This window comes from Fukomys damarensis, unplaced genomic scaffold (genome assembly GCF_012274545.1).
Source record: "Fukomys damarensis isolate Sample0158 unplaced genomic scaffold, DMR_v1.0_HiC HiC_scaffold_9, whole genome shotgun sequence".
Lineage (NCBI taxonomy): Eukaryota > Metazoa > Chordata > Mammalia > Rodentia > Bathyergidae > Fukomys > Fukomys damarensis.
Window position 1 is genome coordinate 40,660,275 of NW_022900921.1, and position 27,679 is coordinate 40,687,953.

A 27,679-nucleotide genomic window follows, 5' to 3' on the forward strand; every position below is an offset into this window, starting at 1 on the left:
CTACCAATCACATGAGTCACTCAAGCATTTAACCATACAGCAATCAGTATTTTACCAAATGTGGGGAGGGGTAAGTGGGAAGGCATACATCAACAGTTAACCCTATGCAATCTTTAACTTAACAATCTCTAGGGGCAAGCAGGACAAGGAAATACCACCGGCCTCCTGCTCCAGATCCCGTGACCCTGTGGTTAGCACAAAGGGCTATTTTTTCTGTAAGATTCCCTGTTTGCCCAGGGGCTAGACCTGCCATAAGTCACGTATGTAGTCTAGTGGGATTTTTCCACCGAGGCAAAGGCTAAGGTTGAGGGCAGCCATCTTATGCAGGCCCAAGCAGTCTCTCACACCTGGGCAAGGGAGAGGCCTTGCTGTCAGAAGACAGATCCCAAGCAAAGAACAAGCAGTCTCACTGTACTGGGAAGCTGAGGACCTGGGATCATAGAGCCAGGCGCTATAGACAGAAGAGAGTTGGAGAGAAACAGCTATAGAGTCTTCCACAGATTCAACTCCCCATGGTGAATTATTGCAAGTATTTAAGAAACAATACCACATTACAAAATCATCTTAGAGAATAGAAAAAGAAGCCAAATAACTTTATGAGAAGTTAGATAACATTGATTTCAAATCCTGACAGAAGGCACTGTAAAAAAAATCACAAGACCCTCAGGAGCAGAGGCCCATGCTCAGTAGGAAGAATTAGCAGATCTAATGCAGAGACAGATCAAAAGGATGATGCATCGTGACCAATTAGATTTATTCCAGAATATGTGGTTGGTTTAACATGAAGGAATTGATGGTTAAATTCACATCAACATTAATGGCGATGAAAAACCATGCCAAGCTCCCATTATCCTTGGTAACATTTCAGAGAAGTTCACACATGTTGAATATGTGCAGAATATCTCTTAAAGAAAGGGACATATTAAAAATCAATATGGGGTCAGGCATTTAGCTCAGTGGTTCCGGTGCCTGCCTTGCAAGCACAAGGACCCGAGTTCATTCCCTGGTACCAGAAAAAAAAAAGAAAGAAAAATCAATATGACATAGTTTATAGCTTTTTATTTTTATGGTATAAAAATTATTTTCTGTTCAATCTTTGTTTATGTTTAGGTCAGTATTGTATGACAGAGTCCTACACCTATTTTATTTTTGGATTTTTTTTTTTTTTTTTTTTTTTTTTTTTTTTTTTTTTTGTACTGGGGATTGAATTTGGGACTTTGCACTTACAAGGCAGACAGCAGAACCACTGAGCTAAATCCCTGACCTCTACACCTATTTTAAACAAAGATATTCTAGAGCAGTGATGGCAAACCTTTTAAAGCTTGCAGTGATAACAAACAATCAAATGCAGCACGTATACCATAGGCTCATCATCATTGCTCTAGAATATTATGGAATATCTTACTAGTCAGATGTTCTCTTGCATTAGTTTTAAGTATTGCTACCTGCATTTGGAAGATAAGCTTCTCTACCTTTAGGAGGCAAAGTTCTGCTGATTCTAATAGCCAAGCACACCTTGGATGCCCAGTAAGTGTTTAATTAGATTGCTGAATATTGAATGAACACTCAAAGGTCAGAGATGCTCAGTGACTTTTCCAATTTCCCCCCAAGCCCCATTATTGTGTATTATTTTGGTATCTTTCTCTTCCTCATTTCTACATCCTTTGTTTTGTTTTGTGTTTGGTACTGGGGATCAAACTCCAGTCCTTGTGCTTGTGAGGCAGGCACCGGAACCACTGAGCTAAATCCCCGGCCCGTTCTACATCCTTTTTGCTTCATCCCTAAATGCTGTTTTCTTTGTTCATACTGTTATCATTTCTCTCTTTCAACAGCCGTCTCACCTTGGGCCCTTCTTCCTCTCTCTTTCTACATTGGAACCAGGTCTCATTTCTGAAGTGAAAGCCATGCCCTTCTCCTCCTGTACTGTAGGGACTGCTTACCTTGAAGATAAGCCACACAGGGAATGCACTCTCCCCACCTCTTCTTGGCCTTATCTAGGGTCTACCATTTGTGAACTACTAAATATTCCCTGGTCTTGAGCTTCCTTTCTCCTCTCCCTCTGCCTTCTTTCTGCTCTTTTTGCCCAACTAATTCCAACTAATCCTGAAGACCTAATTCAAGCTTTTTCTGATCCCTCGTATGGCCTGGTTGGATGTCTCTCTTGTCTGATTCCTTAACATCCTGGGCATGCCTGTATTATTGTAGTACCTGTTGAGCTGTAGTGAAGTTACCTGTTTCCTAGACTTTCTTAACATAAGCTCCTTTAGCATGGGTCCATCTTTCTATCCCTCATGTCTCACATGGAACCTGACCTGCAGCATCATTATCAGCATAACTGACTTGGATGGAAAGCTTACTATGGGCAGGCATTGTTCTTAAGATTTTGCAGGTTGTAACTTGACTAATTCTTATGACCACCTTAGGGAATAGGTTCTGTTATTATCTTGACTTTACCAATGAGAAATGGAGAGCTTATAAGAAACCTACCAAGGTCATGGGAGGAAAAGGAGATAGAACCAGAATTTAAACCCATGACCCATGTGCTAAGCACTGTAATGTTGTGCAAGGAACATTTGCTGAATGGATGGTTCCAGGATTGGAATTGCCAGTTTCCTGGCTTCAAGTCCAATTCATGTTCTACAGTGTACATGCCTTGTTCAGATACAGATCCACCCTCAGTCCTTCCAGGCATACCTGCTCAGCTAGGTAGTGGAAACCATTAGTTGTACTTCCCCCTTATTTCTTTAATTTGCCAGCTCTAAGAATGGAGCAGTTCTTCTACATATAGGAACTCTGCTCATATCAGTCTCTTCTTGTATATTGTTTCAAGTGGTCCTATCTTTTTGAAATGCTTTTTGCAGGACAGGTGCACCTACTGAAAAAGAGGAAGATGGTCATTCTGCTGAAGAAGAACAGGATGATGATGGTGATGATGATGATGATGATGATGATGGTGATGATGATGATGATGACGATGATGACGACAATGACGACAAAGGAGAAGAAGACAGTGAAGAAAGTGCTGGAGAGGAAGAAGAATCTGAAGAGGAGGAAGAGCAACAGGAAGATGAATCTCTTAAACAAGCAGCAAATAAAGAATACATTGCTCTTGGGGATTTTACTGCTCAGCAAGCTGGGGATCTTACGTTTAAGGTGAGTAGAAGAAGTCTGAGACCTAATCTTCAGAGTAGCTGTGCACACAAAATAGACTAAGAAAATTCTGCTTATTCTGTGTGGGTACAGGGGATGAGACAGGGTCTCACTACATTAAACTGGCCTTGAACTCACTGTTTAGCCCAGGCTGACCTTGAACTCAGGATTATCATGTTCCACCATGTCCAGCTTTGTACACTTGCATTGTATATTTCTGAATCTAAGTTTTTTAAGGCTCAGTCTGTTAAATAATAATTGTCATTTATAAGCAGTAATAATATGAGATTCTGTCATTAGAATTACCTCTTCTAAAGTGTTTCAAAAATAGCTTTAGTGTTGATAATTCTCAGTTAGGGGCAGAACTTTATAATTTATTTTTGATCATCATAGGTACAGAGTTATTCAACTGAGTCAGGCAGTGTGCTTAACTAGAGGTAGCTAGAGGTGCTGTGTTGACTCAGATAGGAAAGGGAGTTGCATCTATACTTGCTTGTCCTGTGCACAAATAAATGGGAAGCAGGATGGAAAAATAAGATTGTGGTTTTTAAAGAGGTTGGAAGCCAGGTGTGGTGGCACTGTATCTGTAATTCCAGCGTTCCAGAGGCTGAGGCTGGAGTATTACAAGATCAAGCCCAGCCTGGACTACACAGCGAGACCCTTTCTCAGAAAAACAAAAATAAAAAGGGTGATGAGGGGTTTGAGACTGTTTTCTGCTAACAAAATGAGTCGAAGAATTGTTAATGAATATATAAACTTATGTTTATTTACCTGCAAGTTACTACTAATAAGATATAAAAGAATATTGTACAACTAATACATTTTAATAGGATCCTATGATTTAATAGGATTTTATTTTCAAATTCTCCCAGAAAATGCCATTCACATTAGATAGTAATGTGTATTCTAAGAAAGTCTTTACTTTTGAACATCCCCAGTAGTAGAAATTCTTTGTTTTTCTAATTTGGATGATACTTTTATACATGGACAAATATTCAAAATATGAATATATCTATCCACCGGATAGATATATTGGGAAAATACTATTATTCGCTTCAAAATGGGATTTAACTTTTAACAAGACTGATTTTCTTCAGGGATTTATATGCTGCTTCTGAAAAATACTTTACAAAGAGATTCACAAATTCAAAGACATTATACAATATTCCAATTGCTGGAATAAATATGGGGCCTTGAAAATGATTTCATATATGATTCAAATGTGTGTTAAGCAATGAAGTGGAACAATTTATATTTATAGTCATGTAGGTTTAGGGTAATGTGGTAGGGAAGCTTTAATAAAAATTTTAATAAAAATTAGGATAAGCAATGGATTCGAAAAATACTTTTATCTTTTTTCCAACATACATTTTGAAGCATTAGTAATAAAGTAATAGTCACATCTATTGAGTTTTCTTTTTGAATTTTTATTTTGTTTTGCTTTAAGAAAGGGGAAGTTCTCCTTATAATTGAAAAAAAGCCTGATGGTTGGTGGATTGCGAAGAATGCCAAAGGAAATGAAGGTCTTGTTCCCAAAACCTACATGGAGGTGAGTCTTTGTTGTTTATGCTCTCCTTTCTCCTTCAGTTATTTTCATCTTTAATAAAATGTTGTTATATTCTTTTTGGTCAATTGATTATTGAATGAGCTGAGGTGCAGAATTTGCTTTACTTTTAGAGATAGAGTGTGGAGAACCAGCTGTGTATTAATGGGTCTGGGCACTGTGAAACACTCTTATGCACATGAGCCCTGGAACATTTTCAGAATGAAACTTTGTGCGTTAATGCTTTTCATAACAAGGCATTTATTATTATTTGTAAAATATAGCCAGTTTGTGTTAACTTCCAGCTAATTTAAATGCAAACCTAGGGTGCAAGCATGTTTTAGCCTATTTTTATTATTTCCTAATGTAGCACAACCAGTATCTGTGCCAAGTAATGTAGACATCTGTCTGGGTTGGTGCTGTCCAGGAAAATTCAGATGCACATCACTATGGAACTTTAAGTCTTCCACTAACCACATTGAGGGGTCTTTTTCTTGACACCATCTCTGACAACAGCTGTGAGGTTTTTCTCTAGTACCAAAGATATATATCATTTTCTACATTAGTTCTCCATTGAGGTGCTCAGCAGTTCAGCTGGGTTCTGACCCTGACTCCTGGAACACAAACCCCACAGGTGAGGGCGCAGTCCTGCGAGACTGCACCATGTTCAGGGGCCAGGCATAAACCTTAGAAGCCACCAGTCCTTCTAACTGATTGTCTGTAAATTCAAGAATCTCCTCCACCTTTCTTTAGGGGTCTGGAATTCACTATGGTGATTTGCAGAACTCAGGAAAATATTTTACACTTTACAGTTCATCCCTGTAGCCAAGGATTTTGCATCTTTTTTTTTCTTTTTTGGTACTGGGAATCAAACTCGGATCCTTGTGCTTATGAGGTGGCAATGGAACCACTGAGCTAAATCCCTAGCCCTGATTTTGCATCTGTACTTTCAATCAACATCATGTCAGAAATATTTGAGGAAAGAAATTGCATCTGTACTGAACATGTACAAACTTTTTTCTTGTCATCATTCCCTATACCACACAATGTAACAATCATTTACATAACATTCACATGGTGTTAGGTATTATAAGTAATTAGAGATGATTCAGAGTATACAGGAAAATTGGTACTGGTCAGGTGCAAATACTGGACCATTTTATAGAAGAGACTTGAGCACCCTTAAGTTTGGTTTCCATGGGGGTCCGGGAACTGATCTCTTGAGGGAAGATTGCACTTGCATTTGCCAGGTTATCATACAGGATCCAGCTCAGGTACAGCTCAACAGAAAAGATGCATGGGACAAGATATATGACTGGGTTGGCTTGCACACCATCCCTAGGCCTATCTCCCTCCTGGCATCTTGATGTTTTCACCAGCCTGGAAAATCCCCAGGCTACTTCGTATAGGAGTTTTAATTTAGTTTAATTGATTTCAAGTAATTGCATTGGTTAAGCCACTGACAGCTGGTGATCAGCTCAATCTCCAGTCCCTCTCTCTTCCCCAATGGTTGGAGTGCAGGGCTGAAAGTTTCAATGTCTAATCCCACGGCTGGTTCCTCTGGCAACCAGCCCTCTCCCTGAAGCTGCCTGCAGACTGGCTAGAGTTGCCTGTTAGCATAACCACTGGGATGGTTTCAAGGAACCCCTGATGAACAAGAAAACACCCTATCATTCAGGAAATTCCAGGGTTTGTGTCTTCCAGGAACAGAGAGAGAGACCAGATGTCTATTTCTCATTACCCACATTAAAAAAAAAGTAAAATGAAATAAATGGAATTGTTCTTAATAATATATTTTATATTATCCAATATATCAGAAATATAATTTTAACATACAGTCAATGGTTTAAAATATTGAGCTATTTACTTTTTATATTAAATTCAAAGGCCAGTGTGTGGCCTTTATAGCACATCTCAATCTGGACTAAAGTGAAAGACTCAGTAGCCACATGCAGTAAAGGGCTTCTGGATGTACAGGACAGGTCTAGGTCAGGTTTTGAGAGGCAGCAGGTATTCTGGTCTCAGGTTGTTTCCAACCATTAATCACTGTCTGTTATGTTGCAGAGAAGCTACAATTAGCTCCCAGCCCATTTCTCTCAAGAGTGGAAGAAGTATAAAGACAGACAATCACTGGTTAAGGCCCTCTGTGGTATTTAATCTGTAGCTGCATGTGAGGCAGCTCTTCCTGTTAAGTCTGCTTCTGGATCCTTTAATGATTCTAAGCAATGAAAGGGAAAGAAGGAGGAGCCAAAAGACATGAACTGTTACCCCCTTAAGAAGGTTTCCTGGAAGCTACACAAAAAACTTCCAATTATCTCATTGACCAGCATCTGGTTGCATGGCAACACCTGGCTGCCCGAAAGGCTTGCTGAAGTCAGGGATTCTGCTGGAGAGGAAGGCATGGAGGCTAGATCTTGGCCAACAAGCAGCCTCTGCTTTGATCAGTCTGCACATATATCTGGCAGACTTACTTAATTCCTCCTCTTACATAAATTCCTGATATTTGTCTCTGCCTCAAAGGGTTTACACACACACACACACACACACACACACACACACACACACACATTATTTTTTTTTGTACCAGGGATCGAACTTTGGTCCTTGCACTTGCAATGCAGATGGTGGCACCACTGAGCTAAATTCCCGCCCTACACTTTTATATAGTGATTTATTTTGCCAATTTATAGTCGCCCCTCCAACATCTGAATGTTCCCCATACATGTGCCAATGCTAGCTCTATTTAATCTTTTTAATTTTTGCCTGTGTGATTGATAAATCACACAGTCTCGTTGTTTCTAAGTGCATTCATTATATTCCTGATGAAGTTGAGCATCATTTCATATGTTATGTGACCCTTTGTTTTTCTTTGTGAATTGCCTTTTTGGGTCTTTTGGCCATTTTTCTAGGGGATTTTTAGAAATCTTTTTTCTCATTGACTCATAAAAGTTTCTGTAATATTTAATAATAGAACTATTGGGCTGGAGATTTAGCCTAGTGGTTCCTCCTCCTGCCTCACAAGTGCAAGGACCCGAGTTCGAGCCCCAGTACCTAAATAAATAAATTAATTAAATAATAGAACTATTAACCCCTAGAAATTTATGTTAGTTATTTTCTTTGTTGACTTTCAGCTACATTTTTTTTATTAATTAAATCTGTCAGTGTTCCTATTTATGATTTGGGTTTTGGGTTTTTTTTTTGTTGTTTTTTTTTTTTGGTACCAGGGATTAAACCCTGGACTTTGTGCTTGTGAAAGAGGTGGTGGCACCACTGAGTTACGTCCCTGGCCCTGGGTTTTGATATCTTAATTGGAAAGGATTTCCTCATCCCAAGATTACCTTCTTCTAACACTTTCATATTTCTTTGATTTTTATCTTAGTTTTTTCATTTGGATAAGTTCCATCTGGATTTATTTTGGTTAAAACTCTGACTTCCTCAGTCTTTGCCATTTTTTCAAATAGTGAAATTGTTAACTATATGTTATATATTTTTCCCTATCGTAGTGTAAATTCCCTTCTATGCTTGAATCTTTTGGAGAGTAGTAAGATTTTTATTGATGGATTTTTACATTCATTGAAAAGCACTTCATATTTCAATGATTTTCTAGCCCTATAATAAAGAAAAAGAAGACCAAGAATCAAGTGAAGAAGACAGTGAGGAGGATGTGGAGGTGGGAGATGAAATAGCAGATGGAACTGAAGTGAAGCAAAGGTATAGAGTGGGAGAAGACATCACAGCAGCTTTGCAAAACGTTTTACTTTGCTTTTATAAATAACTGAAGACTTCTCTTTAGTCTTTCTTTTTTTTTTTTTTTTTTTGGTGCTGGAGTTGACCCCAGGGCCTCATACATACTAGGCAAGTGCTCTACTACTGAGTTACATCCTTTAGAAACTTTCTTAAAATGGAGACAGCTTATTTTTGAGAGTTTTTCATATTATTGTTTGCTTAAAGATCACTACCATTTTAATTTCGCAGTATATTTTAGTGGACTTAACCTACTTTGGTTTTATCTAGACACTGTTCAGTTTTGAGAATTTCCTGATGATAATGAACTCTGTTCTTTGATCGATGCAGTTCCCCTAACTGAATGAATGGCATAGACTGTCACTTGCTGTTTTGTCTCCTCAGAACTGATTCCCATTGGAGTGCTGTTCAAAAAGCTATCTCAGAGGTTGGTATCTCCTGCCTTATTGATGATGTCTCATATTTCACATCTTCTAATCTGTTTGGCAAGTGACATGTATTTGGTATCTTGTTTTTGTATCATTATGAAGTATCTCTGATTGCATTCAGATTCAAAATGGAAAAGAAAGTGTAGGTCCTAAATAGCATTCAAGGTGTGCAATGGAGGTAAGGGATAAGCACATATTTATGCTTCAGTAAATCTGTGTTCCAAGTAATGCTTCTCATTAGGTCTTTTGTTCAAGAAAAGAATAGATAAACTGATTCTTGGCATGATTTGAGGGCTTAGGACTATTCTCATTGATCCTACCAGAATTTTCTGTCATCTCACTAAAGAATACATTTGCTGTTTGAAAAATCTGACAAACTCAGAAAAGTAAGAAAAGAACTATAATCCTACCACTTAAAAATTATAGAAAAAAATGAAAATCCTCCCTCAAGTAATCACTACTAGCTTAGTAGGTAATCTTCCTGATGGTGTTTGATTCCACATTTTCCTTATAAGGACATTCTGGTGTGTGTGTGTGTGTGTGTTCATATACACAAAACACCCTTAATTCTTCAGTGTGTGTCAGTCTCAGTGTTCACTCCTCTGTTAGATGGCCGTGCATGGTGGACTGGAACAGAAGGGTCTGTTTTGATCAAGGATGCCTTGAAGCAGACAGTCTAGGATAGAGTTCTGCTTGAGAGCTCTGCCTGAGGCTCAGGTCCTTGGGAAGGGCAGGACTCAGGAATGGGTCTTGCTTTCAGGAATTGGGGACCACCTGCACTGTCTTCCCCCTAAAGTCTTAAGTGTTTGTATAACAGAGGTGAGAAAACATGAATGAGAGCAAGCAGATTCATTTAGTTTCCACTGTCTTCAGCAGATAAACACTGTTGATGTGCTGACCACGATGGGGGCCATTCCTGCAGGGTTCCGGCCCTCCACACTCTCCCAGCTGCTGGAGGAAGGTAACACGGGTCAGGTGGCATGCACACCTGGGGTCAAGCAGTAAGGGTTGGAGTCTTGTTTTTCTGTTACAGCCAAAATAAGCTGAGGAAGATGCTGAATCTCACCTCTTACTGGCACTCATCTTTTCCTTTCTTCCCTGTGAAAGCAAACAAAGGCCCCTCTCTGATCCTATCAGAGGCCAGTCTGATTATCTGTGCTCTGGGTCCCTGCCTCTTTCTTTTTTTCGAAAACATGACTCCTTTAATTATTAGCCCTTACCAGTGTCTTTAGCCTTCACCTCCCTTGCTGCCTCCTGCTGACTTGTTACCCCATTAGTATCCCAACACACCTTACATGGCTGCCTTTAAAAACCAGCCTTGGCCCATTCTGCCAAAGACTCCCTTTATATGCTCCATTTCATAGAGAGACTTTTCTGATTTTCTCTCCATTTGAAGCTTCTGATTCCTTATTCAGTATTGGATTTCCCATTAGTTGGCAACTCTTGGCTATAAGCTCCTTTCAGAGTGGAATATTGTGGGGCAAGGCATCTGCTGTTTACCTGACTGTACAGTTATCCATAAAGTGCTATACTGAGGTTGCCTTTGCTAAAAAGGTTCCTCTTGATGCTCCCTAAATTGCCCAGCCCATCCTACCATCTCAGGGTAGATCCCACCTTACAAGGGGGAAGAAGCCACTACAGTGTCGGTCCCCCTACTTCCTTCCACTTGAGCATCCTCTCCTTCTCTCTGCAGTCAGCCAGTAAGGGCAAGGTACACATCTATCTCATTCATCATTCTATTTCTGGCTCCTAGCATAGCACTTGGCACAAAGCAGGAACTCTAAAGTTATTTGTTGAATGACTAAATGATTTTTTTTGTTTTTTTGAGACAGGGTCTCACTATGTAGTTGAGACTGACCTGGAACTCACTGTGTAGCCCAGGCTGGTCTCGAACTCACAGTGATCCTCCTGCCTCAGCCTCCTGAGTGCTGGGATTATAGGCATGCGCCACCACACCTGGCCAATGACTAAATGATTTTATAAGAAATATTCTTCATGGGCCATGGACTTAGCTCAGTGGTTCTGTTGCCTGCCTCACAAGTGCAACGATCCAAGTTCAAACCCCCGTACCAAAAAAAAGTATTCTTCATAATTGAACTATGGAAAAAAAGGGTAAAATGCTTTTTTGTGTTAAGTGGAACCAGTGATCATATATATGTATGTATATGTATATCCAAAATCTACAAAATGCTTACAAATTTCTGCATTTTACCAAAATACTTGAATGAATCATCTTCACGAGGCATATTATTGACCTAAAAATTCTATAAGATCTTTCTTTACACTATCTTATGATCTTTTATCTATTTATTTTTTTAAAATTTTGTATTGTTTTAATAAGTCTGGATTGAACATCTGTGTCAGAAAGCAGGTTCCTAGTAAGCAGTTTAGCACTTTGGAAGTTTCTGTTTCCTAAGTTTGTAGCATAACATAGTAACATGAATGTTGGGTTTTAAATTTTATTCCTTTTTTTGCAAGAAAATCAAGGAAAGAATCATTTTTACAGGGAATCAATTTCAAGCAAGTTACTTCCTACAGCCAGAGCTCACAGCATCACAGCTGGCCTTCCGAGACCTAGTGTGGGACACCAAGTCTGGCACTGTGAGTATAGTTGCAATCAGTACAGGTACAACTTTTCCAGGTTTCATCCTGGTGCAAGTATATGAATAATACTTAAAAGGATGCACTATAGAAAACAAAGAATTGTTTCTAGGTTGGAATTTTTAAACGTGATGTTTTCATAGGTAAAACTTGCACTTGGCACCTTGACTTTGTCTTGTCTCTTTTCTGTATTGCTTTCTTTCTCCCACTGTTATAAAGGAAATAATGCCGAGGTTTGATCTTAGTCATTACCTGTTTCTTAGTTTGTAAAAATGGGCACAACAATATTTCCAACGTAGAATTGTCCTGAGAATTTTTCTTTTTGTACCGGGGATCAAACTCGGCCTTGCACTTGCAAGGCAGGCGGTGGCACCACTGGGCTAAATCCCCGGCCCACCCTCAGAATTATTTTATATGTGAAGGCTTAGAACCATGCCCAACACATGGTAAGTAAATGTGGGTGAGTTCTGTAGTTTGGAAGTGTGCCCATCGTTTCCGGGTTTTGCCAGCCTGTGATCAGGACCTAGTAGGAAGACACAGGTCACGGGCATGCCATTAAGGGCATATCGAGACCCCAGCCCCTTCCCCTCTCCCTTTTGCTTCCTGACCATCTTGTTGTGCTGCCTCATTGCAGTGCCTAGGAGCAGTGAGGCCGGCTGACGTGGACACAAATTGGGAGCCGAAACAGACATTTCCTCTTTCTTAAAGCGATGGTCTCAGATACTAGTTACAGCAACCAAAAGCTGATGGACCCAGCAAGTGTCATTATCAGTACTACTGTTGAAATACTATGTTAATTAAGTAGGAAGAAGGAAGTCAGCAGAATGTTGTTGTTATAGTTTTTAGGGTAGGACTCAAAGTAAAGGACTCTTGCTATTTTGGTATTTGAAGTAGAAAATACTCTCAATATTTCATTAGCACACATCACTGCCCTCCCATTTACCTTCTCCTTTGTCTCCCTCCCTTCCCTGAAGTCTAAGGGAAGAGTAAGAGGACCAACTGGTCAGGTTTATGGGGTCCGACGCTGCAGGACCTCAGCATCCCTTTTCCTCCCTACCTCAGAAGGTCCTGGAACCTTCTTAGCATTAAGTATTTTGTTTGCTTAGTCAGCAAAGATGTTGGTCTATTTAATGTACATTTAATTTTATAAATTTATGCTCAGAAAACTAAATATTCAGCTCTCATTTCTTAAAAAAGGTGACAACTCATTAGATGTTATTATTTGCAACAGTAAATTAATTTAAATGAAAAGGCTCATGATTATAAAGTTTAACTATTCATGGGTGTCCTTAAAAAGTAAAAAGCCAAAATGTCAGTTTATTTATTCATAATCTGACCTCTTGTCTTTGAAATAGATTTGAATAATCTCATCAAATAGTACATTCTCTCTGTCAACAGAGCCAGGTAAGAACTCAAAGAACAAGGTAGATAATTGCTTGGAATTTTTAAAAAGGAACATTTAGCTGGGGAATATCGATGCTAGATTTTTTTGGCTGCTGTGCCATGGTAACCAACCATCACTTACACACTTACACAAATTCAGTAGCGTGAACCTTGAAACAGGAATATCGGGCTTCCATGGTCAGCCACATGTTAGATCTGCTACGACTGCCTCTTCTGTCCATCACAGCTTTTAAGTACTTATGAAAAATGCGGCTATTTCAAATAGAACTTTGTGAAAATTTTACCTGAAATAACTGGTTTTGACTTTAAATGAACAGAGTATTATAACTTCTCTCATTTTTCCTCATTGTCTTTTTTTATTCTATGTATATTTTCTTAAACTACACTTGCAAAAGATACTTTGGAAAACAGATTTGTACTGTAAGCAACAAAAATAAACTTTTTTAAACTAATTCCTTTTTTAGATCATGTCAAGACCCAGCCGTGTTTCGTTAGTCCTGACCCTATTTAGCTGTAAGATGATTCCTCTCCCGGGAACGAGCATTCAGGTCCTCAGTAGGCATGTGCGCCTCTGTGTGTTCGATGGTAACAGGGTAAGCTCTTAAGGATGGCTGGGTGCGCCAGGTTGGGAAGAGCACTGTGGTATTGATGAAGCCGCATGGTAAATGTGTACTACAAGGCACTGGTGCTCTCTTCTCTAGTCTCTCTCCACATCTGTGTACCATGTATGTGGTGCAGCCACAGTGGTTCATTCAACTACCTCAGACTTAGCCTATTTTTCACCTATAAAAGGCACTATTGCATATCTTCTGCTGTTGTATGCACCTCAGACCTTAAATATACAGCATTGTGTTTTTGACACATGTGCACACCTGTATGACCAACACCCTCATCAAGATATAGAGTGTTGCTCTGTTCTGTCTCTTTGTGTCCTTTTTCATTCAACCTCTCCCTGATTCCTGGGAAACTACTTTCTTTTCTTTTTTTTCTTTTTCTTCATTGAGTTTATTGGTACATTTTAGGGATACAGTACAATTTGCATTCATTATAGGGATCTTGTACCTTTACATGACAGGTCTTGGTTCTCATTTTTTTCCCCTTGTCCGTGCCCTTCCTTCACCCCCTCCTCCCCTCCCCATTTACAAACACTTTATTTCCATTTTTTTGTTTTCTCATATTTTTTTCTTTTCCCTTATTACCTTTCCCCTACCCTTCCCATTTTCCCTATACCTTTAGCCCTCTTCTTCCTATTTCATATGGTCAATTATATCATTAGGATCTTATGTACTACTGTAGTTTTTCACACCAGAGAAGCTATTCAGTATTTGCACATGTGTGACTTATTTTACTTAGGAGTATATCCTCAATATGTATCCATTTTCCTATGAATGAATCTAATTTCTCATTCTTTATGGCTGAGTAATAGTCCATTTTATAGAAAAACCACATCTTCTTTATCCAGTTTCCAACAGAGGGGCAGATGGGCTGTTTCCAAGTTTTAGCTACTACAAACTGTGCCACTATAAACATGGGTGCGCATACATCACTGTGATATGATTCTTTTAATTCTTTTGGAAAGATGCCCAGCAGAGGGATGGCTGGGTCAAATGGAACCTCTAGTCCCAGCTCTTTGAGGTATCTCCATATTGACTTCCATAGTGGTTGCACCAGTCTGCACTCCCACCAACAATGGAGAAGGATTCTTTTCTCCTCACAACCCTGCCAACATTTGTTATTGAGTGATTTCTTGATAACAGCCCTGGGAGACTACTTTCTACACAATACCAAACAAGTCTGAATGGCTTTTAAAAATTTTGTTTGTCTTTCATGAGGCATACCTTAAATAGTGCTTAGAAGTGTATAGCTCTAATTGCATATACTAGAAAGAAGAAAGATTTAAGGCCAGTGATCTAAGCTACCAACAGTAGAAGCTAAAAATAGAACAGTGAGTTAATGCTGAAGAAAGGAAGAAATAGTAATGATAAGACTAGTAATTAATGAAATAAAGAGCAAATTAAAAAAGTAAAAACTGATTCTTTTAAGAGATTAATGAAATTGAAAGATGCCTAATAAGAGTGGAAGTTTTTAAAGAAAGAAAACAAGTTATCAACCTCTGATATGGATAGAAAAGCCACACCTTATATAGACATTAAGAGAACAGTAAGGGGATATATAAATTTTGTGCCAATAAATGTGACATTAATGAAATAGATAATTTCATTAAAAAATAATTTACTGAAATTGTCATAAGAAATGAGTTAATTAACTTCTGTTAAAGAAATTAAAATTGTAATAAAAAATCTTCCCATAAAGAAAACTCCAGACTCAGAGGCCTTTGGTCATGAATTCCTCCAAACATTTAAGGAATGAATAATTTTCATCTTATGCATACTCTTCCAAAGAATAAAGAAATACTTCCCAACACATTTCATAAATCCAGGAAAATGTGATATCAAAATATGACGTAAAGAATTATGAGAGTAATATCCTTTATGGATACAGAAACTAAACCCTAATCAAAATATTATCCAGTTAGATCTAGCAACATATAAAAAGGACAGCATATCATAACCAGTTGGAATCTCTTTCAGGAATTGAAATGTGTGTACCTGGGTGACCAACATTAAATGTTTGAAAATCAGTCATTGTAATTTGTTTTATTAATAGGACAAAGAAGAAAAATCATGTGAATATCTCAATAGATATAGAAAAATTATTCTATATATTCTATAGAAAAAGATCTCAATGCTCATTCATAATTTTAGAAAAATTATGAACTAGGAATATCAACTTCCTCAAATTGTCAAGGACAACAAGAAAATCTAAATTGCCATCATCATATTTAACAGTGAAACATTGAACACATTTTTCCTATGGTCAGGAACAAGTTAGGAGTGTCTAAAAACCAAAAGATGACCCTGTTTTTAAATGAGGAAAAGACTTGGACTTCAAAAAAGGATAACATGGCAAACCAATAAGAATATAAAAGACATTGAACATATACTAAATTATCAGAGCAATACAAATTAAAACTGAGAGAGCCCCAACTATATGCTCTTACAAGAAGCCACCTTAAATATTAAAATGTAATTAGGTTAAGAGTAGAAGGATGGAATAAGGTACACCATTCAAAGACACTAACATCAGAGTAGTTATTAATAAAATAAAAGAGATAATTCATCAAGAAGACAACCCTAACAACACAGCCAACATTGGAGCTTCAAAATACACAAAATAAAAATGAATAGAATTGAAAAGAGCAATAGGTAAAGCCACAATTATAGTTGGGAACTTTAATACTCCTCTCTCAGTGATATAAACAAGCAGACAGAAAATTTTAGGCTGTAAAAGAATGGAATAACATATCAGCTAACTAGATTGATTTGGTATTTGTACAATACTTCACCTCAAAATAGTAAAATATACTTTCTTTTAAGTACATAAAGAATATTCACAAAGATAGATTGGTGATCAGAAGACAAACCTCGCAAATTTGAAATAATTGAAACCCATGCAATATGTGGTCTTTGAGCACATGGAATTAAATTAGACATCAGTAACAGAAAGATAAATGAGAAAATCCTTAACTATTTGGAAATTTTAAAATTTCTAAACAGGTCAAAAGGGAAATTAGAATATATTTTGTACTGTAGAAAAAATGAACATGCAATATATAACTTTTGAGATGATAGTTAAAGCATTGTTAGAGGGAAACTTTTAGCCCAGATGCTTACATTAGAAAAGAGTTCTTGAGCCAGTAGTCAAAGCTGTCTCCAGCAAAATCAGGCTTTAGCTAGATCCAAGGGGTGACCAGGTCTTCAGTGAAAGAGCCAGCAGGACCATGAATAGCCTGTGGGGGTTGGGGGTGTCACAGCATGGCAGTCAAAGGACAGCAAAGTCATCTTCCAGAGAACAAAACCTGGAGCCCTTTTGCTTAAGCTGAGCCCTGGCTCCCCACTTGATGGACGTGGGCTTTGACCCAGTGCCTTGGCCTTGCTGTCTCTCCTTCCTTCGGCAGACACCTTGGGTCCACATGTGGGGCATGGCAGGTGTTTGGTAAGGGTGAGAGGTGAGGGGTGGGGCTTACGGCTTACAAGAGCAAGGTGGAGATGAGAGATGTGAGGAAAGAACCAACACAGCCTGTGGTGGCCGCTGTGGAGAGTGGAGGGAGAGCAGCTGTCTCACACTTCCACGTCTGGTTGGTGTCAGCATTCAGTGGCATAGCAGCGCTAGCAGAGGACCGAACTTGGAGGAATTGATGTGGGCTTGGTTCCACTCATCCTGAGTGTACGCATGGCTCCCAGCATAGTAAAAATGCCTTTCTTTCATCTGAACATTGAACTTGAATAGTTGTGATCTCCTTTCTACAGTCGGCACGAAACCTCTGCCATAATCGAGCCAATAGGTGTTGCCACTGACCAAGCAGAGATGAATGCCTGCTTTCTCTTTCATCCAGTTTGATACTACTTTTTCTTATACTTCTCCTAGTTCTCACATATATAAAACAAAGGCTAGAACTTGATTTTGCATATAAAAATGACATTTATGTCAAAATCGTACAAGTTAATTTATAAAACTAAATTAGATTTCCAAATTGAGAAGTTATAGAACATACTTAGTAGTTATGTAATACTCATGCTGTTTACTTGAGTGCTTCTTTAATAAACCTGAGCCTAGTTACAAATAAGCAGTGTTGTTAAAACTAATTAATGGGACTCCACTTCCAGGACCAAACCCCAGCACAGCACCTGGAAACTCTGGGCAGTATTAAAAAAAAAAAAAAAAAAAAAAAAAAGTAGCTACCAGAAGACAGACAGGCATTAAAAATGACATTGTATGTTCTTAGTAATTTTTGCAGCCAAATGTGTGACACACACCTGCAATCCCAGTACTTGGGATGATGAGGTAGGAGAATTGCCTCAAATTCAAGGTCAACCTGGGCTGCATAGTGAGACCTTGTCTCAAAATAATAATAATAATTATTAATTTTTGCTTCAGCCATCAAACATAGTTTAGAAAACCCAAGAGAAAATCTACAGTATTTACTCCTATTTTTACTGGTTTCATTGATCTTTCTTCCTTTCTGATGTTCTGAGATTCTTTTTTTTTAAATCATGTTCTTTCTGTTTAGAGAATTTCTTTCAACCATTCTTTTAGGGCAGTCTGCTAGCGATTTCTTAAACTTTTTCTGAGAATAGGCTCATTCTCACAGTTCTGGATTAACAGTTCTTCTCTTTTGACAGTATTTGAAAAATACTGTGCTGCTTCCTTTTAGCCTCTGTTTAGCCTCTGTGGTTTCTGGTGAGAAATCCATTCAAATCGTTTCTGCCTTGAGGTGAATATGGGTGTTGTTTCTCTTTCATTGCTTCCCACATATTTTCTTTGTGTTTATTTTTTAGAAGTTTATGGTGCACTTGGCATGAATTTCTGGGTTTGTCCTCATTGGAATTTGCTCAGCTTTTTAAATTATGGGATTATATTTTTTTGCCTAATTGGGGGGTTATTCAATATTTATTTTCTCAAATGCTTAACTCCAAATTCTCCTCTCCTCTGGGATGCTGATGAAACATATCACATCTTCTGTTATAATTCCACAGGTTCTTGAGATTTTCTCCCTCCCTCTTCCTTCTTTCTTTTTCTTTCTGAATGTCTGTCTTTTACTCACTTTATTTCAGTTCTTCAGATTGTGTAATTTCTATTTTCTTATCTAAATTTATCGATTATTGTCTCTTTTTCTCTATTCTACTATTGAGTAGTATTGGGGGTTGTTTGTCTTAATTATATTTTTCAGTTGTAAAATTTCCATTTGATTCTTCTTTATATCTTCCATTTTTTACGTCAAGACTTCCTTGTTTTTAAGACTGTATTTCCTCCTATATTTTAAGTTTGTTTCAAGCACATCCAGAGTTGTTTATTAGCATATTTTTATTTGACTCCTTTAAAGTCTTAGTTCCTATATCTATGTTGTCTTAGTGTTGGTGTCTTTTGTGTGACCTTTCTTATTCAATTTGGGGTTTTCCTGGTTTTCTTGGTAAGATAAGCAGTGTTTTTTAGATTCTGGATACTGGAGTAGTTAAGAGTTTCTGGACTTTAAAGTCTCTTAAAGCTAGGCATGGTGACATACACATATATAATCCCAGTGCTCAGGAGGTTGAGGCAGGAGGATCACTAGGAATTTGAGGCCATCCTGGGCTACACAGTTCAAGGCCAGCCTGAACTATGTAGTGAGACCCTGTCTCAAAAAAATTTTTAAAAGTTCCGTTTAACCAGAATTTGACACCAGGCTGGCAGGGGAAGCAGGGGGCTGCCTTATTTCTGCCAGGTGATCATGGAAGCCCAGGTGCTGCTCTTGGCCTCTGTTCCCACCAGGGGAAGGGCGGCCTCTGACTATGAGCCCTGATAGCCTTGAAGACTCCCCCCATGGCTCCATTAATGGCACCCACTGTGTCACTCTTGGGGTCCTGACCCCTAGCCAGCTTACCTTCGTCTCTGTACCCTTGACATCACACATAAAATAAACATAAGATCGTGACTTTCATTGTTAGATTTTATGTCAAACAAGAACATAAACAAAAACTCAATTTTAATTAATATGTATGGCGGAGATCAGAGACATTTAGTAATGTCTGTAAATTCACAGTACATCCGAATATAAGGAAAATTGATGGGTGGATAGGTGATACATATGATGAAACAGGGATAGCAAAAAGTTGTTGGCAGAATTTGGGTGATGAGTGTTTGACTGTTCCCTATAAGGTTCTTTTATCTAGTCTGGTATGTTTGACATGTTTCATAATTAACCACCATTATATGTTTTACCCTTTTAAAATTTAATTGAAACCTTAAGTATTCATTAAAAAACACATCATCTAATTATCTTTGCCAATAAAAAGAGAAATAAAAGACAAACCTTAATCTCACACTTAGAATCTTTCGTATCTTAGAATACTACTTTCCAGTTTCTGTTTAATTCTTTTCATTTCCATTTACATCCCATTCTGATTTTTAATGATATTATCAATATTTGTTAAATTGTGAACTGTTTCAAATGCACCAAAAATGTGCAGAGACTAACACAACAAGGGTCCTGTGGCTGTACTACCTACTTCTGCTGGTACCAACCAGTTTGTCCTTTGTACTTCTGGTTTTTTAAATAAAAAATAAGTACTTTCTGTTTACTTCTCTTAAACTAAACTTCTCTAAAAAATAAAATCAATTCAAACTTAATTGGCCATAACTTTCCAGAATTTGACATAAAGTTTTACATAATGTTTGGCTCCTTTTGTGTTTCACTGTTTTATGTAAACTGCAGGGTGAACCTCTCGCATGTAGCATTGCATAAAAGAGTAAATTGCAGGAAGAGTATGATTCACAGCCTAGAATCTTGAAGAAAAATACATTGTGTATCCCAGCTGATGGCAGTGTCTGTCTTAGTGACAGGGCAAAGGACATCTCTTAAAAGACCATTTCTATCTGAAATTTCACTCTCAGCTCTTAAGTATTTCACTTACACCAATTTATTACAGGCACAGGGTCCAAGTCTGAATTCATTTTATTAGTTTCTTCATTGTTTTATTAATAAATGTTGGAACACTTGTTTTTCACTAAGGATTTCAAAAGTTGTATGCACATTGGTCTTAATGTAAAAAGAAAAAAAGAAACAACACAGAATTGCATGAAATAAAAACTGAAAGCTCCCCTTTCCCACTGTTGACACTCCAGGACTTGGAAGTATTGATATTTCAGAGAAACTACAGCATGATTTCAAATGGGAAAATCTCATTTCAGGTCCTGAGCAACATTCATACAGTCCGAGCCACATGGCAACCTAAAAAGCCCAAAACCTGGGCTTTTTCTCCCCAGGTAGGTAGTCTACTGAGTGGATGTGATGAGAGATGAACTTCTTTCACCTGTTAAGTATTCTGCCATTGAGATCAGTGTGACAGATGTAGCACAGGATGTATGGGCCCAGATTTAAATCTTTAAATTCTTTAGTCTTCCTTGAAGCCTTAGATAAAAAGTTATTCATATTCCTGACTCACCCATGCTGTAATTCATATGAATCATCTCACTCAGTGGATGTCAATTTTAGAAAATACCCATTTGATGAAACATGAAAACAAGAAGATAAAGTTTATGAAGTGGGGTGTTTTTCAGAAATGAACTCTTCACACTGTGCTGCTAACAGCTGTGTTTTCCAGATAAAATTGAAGGTGATGCCCAGGGACTGTCACCACTAGGATAGGGTTTCACACCACTGACTCAGGGTTCATGGGCACCAGTGAATCAAAGCTGTCTCTATGTTCTTTTTTTTGGTACCAGGATCAAATTTGGGTCCTTGAACTTGCGAGGCAGGCGGCAGAACCACTGAGCTAAATCCCTGGCCCTCTGTGTTCTTTTTTCAGTATTAATTGTGTATAATTTACTTTACTTGATTTTTACTGCGGAAGTTTTGTTACTTTAGTATTTTGTTCCCCGCCCCCACGACTAATGTGTTTGTGTTACCACACCCTGAAAACTTCTAAGTGCCCTTCCTCTTGTTGCATCAGAAGGTTTTAAAGCAAGGTAGAAGTTTGGCAAGGGGACACAGGTGGTACGCAAGGCCTGGCCACCTTGCTGCATGTGCATGTCCTTTCCCAGAATATAGAGATGAGCTTTTGGAGGATGAATAAGTATATAATACCTGCTGAGTGTAGTTAAGCCACTCTTAAGTGCCAGGCATTCATCCCAGGAGTGTGGGAGTTTGCAGGTTAGTGGAGAAGAAGCACATCTGTGAATAATGATAACTCCCTCTATCTGTGGTGCTCTTGCCCTGTTCCAGGCCCAGTGCTGGGCCCCGGTGCACAGTGTTGAAGGAGCCCCATGGGATAGGCACTGTGCACTCACCGATTGCAGTGGCAGTGGGGTTCTAAGTGCTTTGGAACCCAGGTAGGTGAGGTTAATTCTAGCCTTATCTCTAGAGAATGTTTTATAGAAGAGAAGATAGACTTTGAAGGATGAGTGGGACTATTTAGGCAAGAAGCTGAGATTTGGTTACCTAGGGAAAGGGAAGGGATGAGCAAAAGGGAAAGGAACATTTCCATGACAGGCATCAAGAGAGCTGAGCAAAGATGTGCATTCATCTCTCTGTTTATGCAGAGCAGTGGCTAAGTAAATAGCTTATGATGTATGCAAAGTGCTTTATAACCCTGGGACCCACTTGAAATATTTGTTTCATAGTGACTCTGCACGATGCAAAAAGGAAGTGAAAGTAACAGTATTCCCTTGAAATAAATTTTTTTATTTCAAATCATTGGTATAGAAGATAGATCCAGTATATCTGCTTTTTATTTTCCTTAAAAGACCTTTATCATAATGCAAAGGCCCAAACCATTTTCAGATGGATGGGGCTGAATGTGTGCCCCACTTTCCCTTTTTTTGTCAGTGACTTTGGTTTCTTTGTTGTTGCAGGTTACTGGCATCTTGCCCTGCTTGCTCGATGGTGATTGTTTCATCAGGTCCAATTCTTCATCTCCAGACCTCGGGATATTGTTTGAACTTGGAATTTCTTATATTCGCAATGTATGTCAATTGAAAGATAAAACTTTCTAATGTCCCAGTTAAAAGGAAAGTGTTAGAAATATGTCTGTATTTACAGGTAAAATACTAGAAGGCTTCTGTGTAATAGAATTTTAATCCCTTGAGTGAGACTGACAGTGATTCTAATTTTTTAGATAGTGCTACCTTCTTAGTGGCGTTTAAAGTGGCATTTGTTTGCATTTGTGGCACTAGTAAACACTAATGCTTTTAAAGCATGACAATTGGCTTGGACTGTGTAGAAAGTCATAAAAGTGACAGAAGCATTCCAGCTCAGCGCTTGGTCACCTCTTTCCTCAGGGACCAAGTCCTCTTAGCTTTGTAACCGTGAGTTATTAACCTGGCAAAGCGATCATTTTATTAAGAGCACACCAGAAACTTGCATTAACAAGTCCCATGAACTGTTGAACGCATGGTGAGAGCTGTGCTAGTAAATCCACATCTGCACGTTCTAATAATAGCTTGAGAAGTGTAGAATCTAAAGTTGGCCTCTGTCAGGCACCCTGATGCATGCCTGTGATGCCAGCATTCAGGAGACTGAGGCAAGAGGATCACTGTGAGTTTGAGGCCAGCCTGGACTACATACTCAGTTCAATACCAGCCTAAACTACACAGTAAGACCCTGTCTCAAAAAAATTAATATTATTATTAATAACTTGGCCCCCCCAAACCCAGAGAATCATAACAGAGAGGTTATATTAGTGGTGCTATATTACCATTGCAGTTCTATAAGACAAACTCATTTATGTGTATTGCAGATGGGTAGGATGGGGGAGGAGCAGGGCCCCAAGCCCCAGTGGCCTCCGCCAGTTGACAGTGGGGAAAAACTTCTGAGCAAGAAAGCCTTTTCTGCATTCTACCCGGAAGTGAAAACAAGTGGTATTGATGTGATTTGAGAAAAGTTCACAAAAGTTTTATGGCACTCAACATCCAAAAGCAATTGTGATCACCTCATCAGGCTTAAGGATTTTTCAAGAGCAATTGCAACAAAATACAATTGTCTCTTGAAGTACCATCTTTAACATCTGGCCTAGGGGAGAGGTGGACGTCTGTTAGGTCTCGTATTTTCTGGGGAAGAGCTGCTTAAAACGATGGGTGAACACGTGTTTTGTCCCTTGCAGTGGACTTGGTGTGTGCTTTTCCATCTGACTGGTGCAGACACTGAGTCACATACTTGTTCTTACTTCCTAGTCAACTGGTGAACGAGGAGAGTTAAGTTGTGGATGGGCATTTCTGAAGCTGTTCGACGCCAGCGGCATTCCTATTCCAGCCAAGTAAGTGGGCTGTGTGTTCCTTGCCAATAAGCAGTTTTGTAGAAGCTCATTTCTTAGTTTCTGGGTGCCTCCGGTTGGTTCTGTTTGCATTTCAGCAAGTTTTGGGGAAAGGACTTTCAGTGTTGACTTGAGTGTTGGTTAAAGTGTCTTTTAAGGACAGCCCGTACAGTTTCACCTGGGGAGGAGGAAATTACACAGAGTTGGTGTTTTAGAGATGTTTGCATTGGCTGGCTGCTGAGAATACCCTGTCAGAAATTTCCTATGTGCTGGTACATTTCCCTGAGCTGCCAACACAGCCTAATTCTCTTCACAGAGTGAGAAAGCTAATCCCAGGGTTTTGAGGTAGGACATGGAAACTATAGTGGCAAACTGTAAACAAATTTAAATTTTAGGAGCAGAAGACAGACTGGAAGCAAATATTTGTGGTAAGAATCCTGTTGTCCCTCATACAGAAAGAGCTCTTGAAAATTAATAAGATAGAGATCTATCTTAAAATTAATTTATTTCAAAATTCATATGAAATAAAGCTCTAAGTCTGGATATAAACAGGGAATTCACAGAGGAGACAGGGGTGGGCTGGCAGGCAGATGGGCAGGAAGCAGGGCTGTGGTCTGTAATGTTTTGAGGCCTGAACTTCAGCTGTCTTTGATGGTGGGGGAATAGTTCTGATCCCAAAGGCTCATTAGGAGGGTCACTTTCAGTAGCACTCCCCACATGGCCTTCTTACCAACAGGCAGAGGTAAAAGTCCTGACTGCTTCTTGTCTCGGGATCACCCCATGGGTTGGAGTGGGAGGGGTACCCCATTAGTATGGGTGGATGTAGAAACCCAGGTTTCTTGTGCCTTGTTTAGAAAACATGATCAGGGGGCTTTTAGTGGTACTTAATTGGAGAAATACGGAAAATATATCTCCATCTTTCTATTGTTTGTTTTGTTTTGGTACCATGGATTGAACTCAGTTCCTTGAGCTTGCAAGGCAGGTGGTAGAACCACTGTGCTGAATTCCTGGCCCCATCTCCATCTTTCTAAAAGTGAAGTCACATGGATTATTTAAGTGAAGTAGAGCACTGTGTATTACTACTGAAATGCTTCCAGAGTGTAGCAGACAAAAATGTGAGCACAAAACGGGCTTGAATACTGCGGCTCCACTTTTGTTCACTAGAAACTATTTGTTAGCTTCTACAGGTGGGCGCAGGTAGACTGGACCAGAATTGGGGTGCTGGTGTGGTAGGATTAAAGGGGCCTTTTGGTTTTCTTCAGTTTTCTGCACTTAATAGGGTGCAGCTTGAGAACAGAAGCATTCAGGGCTACAGGTGTGATGCAGTGGTAATCTTTACAGGCAGCCCTGATTTATTTTTTTTTTCTTTTTACTGAGTTTATTGGTACACTCTAGGTATACAGTACAGTTACATTCATTATTGGGATCCTGTACCTTCATATGACAGGTCTTGGTTCTCATTTTTTCCCCTTGTCCCTGCTCTCCCTTTACCCTCTCCTCCCCTCCCCATTTACAAACACTTTATTTCCATTTTTTCAGTTTCTCATATTTTTTTCCTCTCCCTTATTACCTTTCCCCCACCCTTCCCACTTTCCCTGTACCTTTAGCCCTTCACTTCCTATTTCACATTATTAATTATCTCATTAGGATCCTGTGTACTATTATAGTTTTTCACACCAGAGAAACTATTCGGTATTTCAGTTAAAGCAATCTCTGTGTGAACATTAAAAATAGGGAATCCTAAAATAAAACTAAAAAGGAAAGTAAAAGAGAAAAGGCAATGATGTAACATTAAAATAATCCTTAATTCTGGAGATGAAAATGGTCCCTGAACATATTTAAATTGCTTCTTTCTCTTGTAGTCTTATTCTTTTTTTTCATTATTTAGAGAATACCTTATTAGTTTCTGTAATCAAACCCATGTAAATATGACCTTACCTATTTAGTACGATGTGTTACCCCTGTACAAATGGAAAAAAATAAAAATAAAAATTACAAAAAGTTAACATTTCTAGACCAATATGGCTGTCAATTTCTGTACAATGCCGTCTCAACACAGTAAATCGGGATAACTTTTTCCAAAGTTGACAGAACAGTTAAAGTTTCCAAAAATTCAAAGTATATATATACATATATATATAAAAAGTGTATATATATACATATATATATAAAAAGTATATATATGTATATATATATATATACATATATATAAAAAGACCAATAATAGCAGTATGTTATGCATCAATAACAACAACAGCTTCTCCAGGTTCTGCAGTCATCTGAACAAAATTATAGACATTCAGCACATTCCATTAAAAAAACAAAAAGAAAAGAATAATATCCAGATAACAGCAAAGTTCTGTTGCTGTTGTGGTAGCTGGCACCATTTTTTTAAATTAGTATCTTAATCATCATCTGGAAAGAGAACATTCTAGAGTAATGTCTTTAAAAATAGCTCTGATAAAGCACGGTCACTACTACGTATCATAAAGCAGGTACAAGATATTTTACATTCACAGAGGTATGATACAGTATCGTCCTACATCAATAATACTAGAATCAGTTTTGGTTTGAAATTTGCTTTGTCTGCAAATAAGATTGCTACCCCTGCTTTTTTCTGGGCTCCTGTCTCATGGAGAATTGTTTTCCATCCTTTCACTTTCAGTCTATGGACTTCTTTTTGCACTAGGTGTGTTTCTTGTATACAACGTATTGTTGGCTTTTTCTTCTTATTCCATTTTGCCAGTCTTATTTCTCTTAATTGGTGAGTTGAGGCCATTGACATTGATGCTTATAACTGATATGTACTGACTTATTATTGACATGTTATTGGCCTTTTGTTGACTCTTTTTACTTTTTCACCTTCTCCTTTTCAGGCAGCCCTGCTTTAGATGCCCAGGACGGGGGTGGGGGAGGCATGTGTTAGCTTTGAAATTAACTATCCTGTATATCTGTTTGCCTTTGCATAGAAAAAGATAGAGCAGGAGATGTAACAGAGTTGGAAAGAAAGATGGGGAGGGACTTTTTTTATAACATTATACACATCACTTTTAGATTTTAAAAATAATAGAAATTCATAATAGCTTTGTTTCCAATAATGATTCAAGTCACTTGAAAATATATTCAGAGCGGTTGTTAATTGTCATTAAAGTCAAATAACCTCAATTAATCTTTCTCATTTTCATGTAAAAAAATAAAGTCTCTACAGTTTGTGTTGAGGAAAGAGTCTGTTGACCGAGATGGCACCTAAAGGACCCACTGCTGTCTCCCTTTGTCACGGAGACATCAATATCATGTCTGTAAATACCTTTCTGCTCAAATATATCTTACTGCTGACTGCAGTGTTCACAAAACCCCCCGTAAAGCATAACCCCCACAACAGGTTTTTCTTTTCTAGAACTTACGAGCTCTTCTTGAATGGCGGGACTCCCTATGAGAAAGGCGTGGAAGTGGACCCTTCCGTGTCCAGGAGAGGTACAGCTCTTAGGTGTTTCTTCCCTTTCCACAAAGCCTATACACATCACAGGTTCATCCCAGGTGGTAGCTTCCATGACATTCTTCACCTGGATTCACGCTTTTAGAAATAGGACAGGCTGGTTTAGAGCTTCCCTGTTGCCAGGTCAAAGGGTGTAGATGTGGCTGCACTGTGAGAGCACAGCCTCACTGCCCTGGAAAGTTAAGCACCTTGTATTGTGGCCTCAGCCAGGCAGTGTGCTGGGGACAGGGAAATGGAGGGTAAGATCGCTATAGTCCTTGCCTCATGGAGCTTCCCTTGCATTTCTCAGCACCCCTGTCCTTGTTTGGTGATCAGGGCATTACCACTGCTGCTGTCCCCACAGTGCTGGGGTTCCAGCTGCTTGGAACAGGAAGGAGTTTGGGGCCTGGGATGCAGTTGGCTGTCCCTGGAGCCACACATGCTCTTTTAACTCTTTCCCCTTTGTAATCTGGTAGCAGTGACACTG

At 38.8% G+C, this 27,679-nt stretch overlaps 1 protein-coding gene across 3 annotated transcripts in view; it reads left to right on the top strand.

The window, feature by feature from the left end:
• Nphp1 (nephrocystin 1) overlaps window positions 1-27,679 on the top strand; it is a 62,220-nt gene that overhangs the window by 19,356 nt on the left and 15,185 nt on the right. For 2 of the 3 annotated variants that reach the window (XM_033761686.1, XM_010638164.2), the window contains 11 exons: window positions 2,862-3,153; window positions 4,598-4,699; window positions 8,301-8,404; window positions 8,822-8,864; window positions 9,739-9,826; window positions 11,372-11,466; window positions 13,335-13,463; window positions 20,659-20,733; window positions 22,321-22,431; window positions 23,638-23,720; window positions 27,115-27,191. In XM_033761686.1, the coding sequence (XP_033617577.1) occupies window positions 2,862-3,153; window positions 4,598-4,699; window positions 8,301-8,404; window positions 8,822-8,864; window positions 9,739-9,826; window positions 11,372-11,466; window positions 13,335-13,463; window positions 20,659-20,733; window positions 22,321-22,431; window positions 23,638-23,720; window positions 27,115-27,191 (1,199 nt within the window). The remainder of the gene's footprint in view (window positions 1-2,861; window positions 3,154-4,597; window positions 4,700-8,300; window positions 8,405-8,821; window positions 8,865-9,738; window positions 9,827-11,371; window positions 11,467-13,334; window positions 13,464-20,658; window positions 20,734-22,320; window positions 22,432-23,637; window positions 23,721-27,114; window positions 27,192-27,679) is intronic. The other variant, XM_010638165.2, reaches the window with a different exon arrangement.